This window comes from Centroberyx affinis, unplaced genomic scaffold (assembly GCF_046629955.1).
Source record: "Centroberyx affinis isolate AG114_WGS23_722 - 3 ecotype Tasmania unplaced genomic scaffold, CSIRO-AGI_Caff_v1 ptg002676l_1, whole genome shotgun sequence".
Classification (NCBI taxonomy): Eukaryota; Metazoa; Chordata; class Actinopteri; order Beryciformes; family Berycidae; genus Centroberyx; species Centroberyx affinis.
In genome coordinates, this window is record NW_027280860.1 from 187,421 (window position 1) to 193,420 (window position 6,000).

Here is a 6,000-nt window from a genome sequence, read left to right on the forward strand (position 1 = left end):
ACCTATCTATGTTTCACCAGCATTATTTATCCTTCTTGCACCCATCAACTTTATACACTCTGAAATGACAACAGGAAATTTCTGTTTTTTGTGCTTTTGGCTTTTATTCAGCATTTAGATCAACATTCCATTTATATTTGTAAAATTAACAGCAAAAATATTCAACGTGAGAAAAACCCCATGATAAAAAAAATGAAATATAAAAAGAAAAAACAAAGACGTCATTGTAAATGGTAATTTCAAAAAGAAAAGTGCATTTACAGTATACATTTTGCATTTCACCACTTCAAACATAAAAGTAATGTCATGCTTCATAGCAGATAGTGGATACAAAAATTGTAAACATCATGATGTGCTACAGGTGAATTTGTCAATTAAAACATTTTTACATGAAAGCTAAAACTTTTGCACAAATGACAAAGTATATACACTTTCCCCCACTTCTCCATCCGTAAACAAATCTGTCTGCAACAGTCCAAATGCAAAAGCTACACATTGATCTAAACACCAGCAGCATGTCACCAAATAAGCAGCAACAACATTACATCAAGTAAACAACAGTAATAAATGCATCTTTCAGTCTCTCCGCTCCGTTTAATGTATTCAGTTCAGTTCATATTCATATTCAGTTAAGTTCAGTCTCAATGCACTTCTCTTCCTCAGTTTTTCCTCCTACAGCAACACCATCTGCAGTGTTGCGAACTCAAAAGAGTCTTGTGTCGCTCCAGAATCTCCAGAAGACAGTTCTTCACGTCGCGCCCGCTCCCTGCAGCCGAGTCTTTCTCTTCGCTCTTTCTCTCTTCGGTTCTGTCCGGCACCTTCCCACCCCTCCTCCTCTAGTGTCCCTCCACCGTCCCGAGCGACGCCTCTCCCCCCCCCCCCCCCCCTTTGCCCTCTCCCGTTACGACAGGATGCAGCTGTTGGTCTTGTTCATGGGCGGCCGGAAGCTGGTGTCTTTGGGGAAGGTCTCCCTGCGTCTGCGCAGCGCCGGGCTGAGGCGGCTCGGCAGGTTGGCCTGCTGCAGCAGCTCCTTGAACACCTCCACCACGTTGGCGTTCTCCTTCGCCGACGCCTCCAGGTAGCTGTTGTTCCAGTCCAGCTCCACGGTGGAGAGCACGTCGTCGCCGGACACCTGCCGCTCGTCCTCGCGGTCCGCCTTGTTGCCCACCACCACGATGGGCGTGTACTTGTCCTCCTTGACCTCCAGGATCTCGTCGCGCAGGCTCTTGACGGCCTCCAGCGACTCGGGGTCGTCCACGGCGTAGACCAGCGCGAAGGCGTCGCTGTTCTGGATGGAGAGCTTGCGCATGGCCGGGAAGGAGTAGCTGCCGCTGGTGTCCAGGATCTCCACGGTGACCTTGACCCCGCCGATGTCGTACTCCTTGCTGTGCAGCTCCTCCACCGTGCGCCGGTGCTTGGCCTCGAAGGTGTCCTGGAGGAAGCGGCGGATCAGGGCGGTCTTGCCCACCCCGGCCGCCCCCAGGAACACCAGCCGCACCTGGGTCTTCTCCTTCACCTCCAGAGACATGCTGGGTTTGGCTTTATGTAGGGTCACTGCTGGAGAAAATGTCCCAAAATCTCAGTTTACCTCACTTCTGCTCAGTTTACTGCAGCGGTTAAAGCAGCTGCTGCAAAACTGACACTGAGAATCTCAACACCTGTCAGCACTCCCTGACTTCTGCCTCTGTTTAAAAGGTTTTTTGGCTTGAAAGTCTTCCCTTCAGCAGCTTCTTGTGAGTCTCTCCTTGCAGCTCCGTTCTCAGCTTCTCTCTCACATGCCAGATATTCAGACCGTCGGTTGCTTTTCCCCCTCAAAGCCTCTCAAAGTTGCTTATTGTGTGCTCATCTGTGTCTGTGATCCCACACGCTGCCTTTTATGCCTGTTTTTGACGGCAGAGCTTCCATGCCCTCTCGCAGCCCCGACCAATCGGCGCGAGGCAGCCTGTTGGAGTGTAGCATCCGGGCGGCCAATGGCGGCGCGGCATGCAAATCGGCATGTGGGACTGATTCAGGAGGGGAAGAAAAGGAGGTGATATCTGGAAAGTGAATAAACAATGGCAAGCGGAGCGTGGAAAATGCTGTATGAGCAGGGCGCCGGTTTATAATTCAGTCGCTTCGGAGGAAAGACGTTTCTATTCATCTGTCCATCATTTTTATTCCTCAATTCTCGCAGGATAGGGGAATATAGAGGAATGAAGAGAAGAGTATCAGAAATTCTCTATGAATAGGAGCAGGTCTTTTAAGATTTTATTTGTTTACAGCGAGGAATTCAGTGCTTCAGGATATATTAATAGAGTTAAATCCATCCACCCTGCTGGTGTGATTGACTGATTGATTAACCATGTGGTACAGTTCTGTTTGGTTACACTGCTTCATGTCTTAAAGTGTAATTGAGCCTTTGATAAACTATATGTCACATACACCGATGTGTCTGACATCTCTTTGCATGAATATTGTGTTCGGCATATTCTAGCAACAAAAGTGCAAATTGCAATTACAGAGCTGATGGGATGACAGGAATGCCAAGCAGCAGATCAGGTGAATAATAAATCAATTCACTCGGTTCATGCTTTCATTGGGAAAGGAACATGCATGAGAACCCCCCCCCCCCTGCAAAGCAAGGACATATTGTAATACTCAGGTCACCTTTGTGGAGAAATGAAAGATGATTTTACATGGGAATGGGGAATGAATTTATTGGATTATTATAATCCTGATTGGATCATCTGAAGGTCAGGTTTCTGATTTGAAAAACTAAATCACTAAATAATGCTGCTTATATTTCTGAGCAACATCTAAACTAATTGCATTGGGCTGTTGCTGCACTGTTTGCTATATACTCTCGTTCTCTCACTCATTCATGTATATTTCATTATTAGACAAGGCTGTTGGTTCTTTGTTTAAGTGATGAGATTGTCCAAACGCCCTCAGTGCATCTCTAGCAGAACTATCTCTGCTAGAGACATTTCCCACACAGAAAGTTGAAGGGCAGCATCTGTATCAATTCAGTCACACATGACGAGGCGCATGAGTCTGTGTGAATCACCTTCAGCTCGCATTTCATCTGTCCTTGGTGTCCAATTAGATGTGATGCATTGCCTGTAACCGTCTCGGACCGAATCCCCGCCTGTCCCTGCCTTTTGTCAGAGTTTGTTCTAGAGAAGCGAGCCTGACTCGTGATCCTCCTAAATTTCCCCCGAGACCGGCGTTATCTCACCGACTGTGACTCTCCCTGCCTTGTTAGGTTAGGCAACAGCGTGGAACCTCAGCGAGCCCCCGGGGGACGCCGTCACCCCTCCCACCGACAACACACACACACACACACTCTACACTATCTCCCCGTGAGACTAGTGGTCCCGATGGGCAGCGGAGCAGAGTTAAACGCTGTGGGAATAGGAGCGACGCCCGTCCTCGCTCCGACACACACTGTGGGGACTGTTAATGGCCAAAGTCCCTGCTGTGGAATTTCAATCAGGGCTCCAGAAATGTCATCGGTTCCAGTCAGATGGTCCTGGCTGCCGTGACCTGCAGCGGTGAAGAAACTCGTCTGCATACGTGTCAAAGCTCCAAAACAACGATCTCCTGAAGGAAACAAGTTCTGTTCACTTCATAGTCAAGTTGATCTGTTGTTGGTAGCATGTGAAATACCTCTTCGATGATTTTTTTGTAATTTGAACAACCAGGCACTACGCACTTTATCTCGACTGGAAACACTTACTGCATTATTTCTATCACTCTCTCCACCTGCACCTATAGCTCAGAGAACCCACCTCTCTGAGGGTTGTTGAAAGGCATTCTGGGAAATGTAGGAAGTCTGTAACTGAAGTAGAAGTACACAACACATCTAACTCTAACCCTGGAATACATTGAACATTACAGAATGATAATATCTAACAGTGTGAGAGTATCCACAGGTGGATTTTTTCCTTTAAGACATCATTCACGACCATGTTGCTATCTTGCATGCCCCGATGCCCAACCTGCACATGGAAAAACGACAAATTATCAAGCAAGAACACACATACTGTATATCCTATAAGTGTGGACATTGAAAGTCACTATTTTGTCCAGGTCAAGGCTTAAACCAGGTTTGATACAATGCTTTATCCTTACATGAGTGACGACCTCTATTCATTTATCTACTCTGCTGTGTTCACTTCTCCTATTCTCTGTTCATTGCCTATTCAACAGGTGGCTGTCTACCTGATCTGTGTGTGTGAGTGTATTGTATTGCCTCACTGTGTGTGTGCATCACTGTGTGTGTGTGTGTGTGTGTGTGTGTGTGTTCCTTGAAACATGACCTCCCACAATCAGTGCCTCTAATTGCCCTGCTGCTGCTTCTCCCTGACTGCTAATGCTCCAGTAAACGCTTCTTCTTCCACTGTAGGTCTCTGTATGTAGGTGAGTTTAGCACTACAGTATATATATGCTATATATTCATATGCTAGTGAAGAAGCAGTTGCATTAAGAGTCAGTTTGTCAGGAATAGTATTGATGCCTGTATCCATCCATGCCTGTATCTGATGCCTGTATCCATCCCTGTTGTTAATGAAGATCAGAATACGTCTTCAAACTTGTACGAGGAGCTGATTATTTTCCGTATTCACTTAATAGTTGTAATTATAGTGCTTCCGGGTCTGTCTTTCAAAGAGAGAAAGTCGCCTATTATTAGTTTTTGTCCGCATTGCCCTATGGCTACGAATCCCTTGTGTATTATCGAGGGAGAAGTCCGCGTCTTGCACCCCCCCACCCCCGGCCCGATCATCTGCCTCCGCCCTCCTGTGGGAAACATGTGCGCTGTCATCCTGTCAAGATGAAGCCCGAAGACGATGACAGTGTTCCGATCTGACAGAAGACAAATATAAACGTTGGCCTACATGTGGGTTAACCTTTGCTGGAGCGCTGTCATATCGAGATCGTCATGAGAACGGGACAATAGGCGTCTTCCCGCTGAGGATCCACTGAGTCTCTAAGCTCTCGGATCGCTGTGGAATTTAAAACTTGTGGAGAAACACTTCACACACGCAGAGAGAGTTTATTCCTGGAGACCGTGTGTCTCGTTGGATTGTCCTTCATGCTCTGGCTCTTCGCTGCTGCCCCTCCGCTGACCTGTTGCCTGCCAGCTGGTGTGTAGCTGCACTAATCGCAGGCCGGAGCTTGATGCAGTGCGCTGGAACTCTCTGGTCATGACTGTACAGTACTACAGTACAGTTTGGGCTTATGTAATGTCTTCAGTCAGTTCAAAACAGTTTCCAAAGCTGTTTTAATATAATTTTTTACTACATATTGTAAAAATCTTGGCTAGACTTGGCCTCTTAATTCATATCGGAATTTAGCTGCATATTAAAACGCCTATTATTCTTCTCCCATGTCTTGTATTTTCCATCGGATCGTTGACATACTGCGATGCCGTTCTTGTTGCCGGGCGGACAGGATGTCTGCCAGGATGGCTCCATAAAGTCATGCAGGGTCACCTGTCTTGGCGGGCGCAGAGATAGGCGACCGCCATCAGAGCAGCTCATATTTGTCTTAGCTTAGCGATAGGCACGCACTGACGGTGCTTACCGACCACTCAGCCAGGAGAGATAGTAGTCTTCTTTGGCCCATTTCTGTCAAATACATCTTCTCTTCTGCTGATTTTTATACTTCGGCTGGGCTAATGATGCTGTCAACATCAAATAAAATCAAATGAAAATATGCAAAAAAAACTGTCACTTTCTATTTCTTTTTCCTCATGTGCCCTGCAGGTTGGATTGGTGCCTTCTTTCTGTTTATTCATAAGGCTTCATCCCTCAAGTGAGTTGTGATTCAGGGCAGCGGAGCGCGATGTCGCCTCTTTTTTGATTCGCAGTGCACTCTTACCTGTTGCTCACCTCGTTTTAACACACTCTCTTTCTTAAAGGTCCCATATTCTCCACGTTCCAGTGTTTTATTTTATGTCTTGAGGTCCATTCAAAGTTATGTGTGTGGTGTCATGTACCAAAAACACTCTCAATCCAT

The 6,000-nt window shown here is 46.6% G+C and overlaps 1 protein-coding gene across 1 annotated transcript; it reads right to left on the reverse strand.

Annotated features, from left to right (window-relative positions):
- Nucleotides 1-901: 901 nt before the first annotated feature.
- LOC139657394 (GTP-binding protein Rhes-like) lies at nt 902-1,528 on the reverse strand. Its single transcript, XM_071535212.1, has one exon. It carries the CDS (start codon nt 1,526-1,528, stop codon nt 902-904), a length of 627 nt encoding a protein of 208 aa, XP_071391313.1.
- Between the last annotated feature and the right edge of the window lie 4,472 nt (nt 1,529-6,000).

Excerpts from the sequence above, each read along its gene's own strand:
- LOC139657394 (XM_071535212.1), bottom strand. The coding sequence starts at position 1,528 with ATGTCTCTGGAGGTGAAGGAGAAGACCCAGGTGCGGCTGGTGTTCCTG.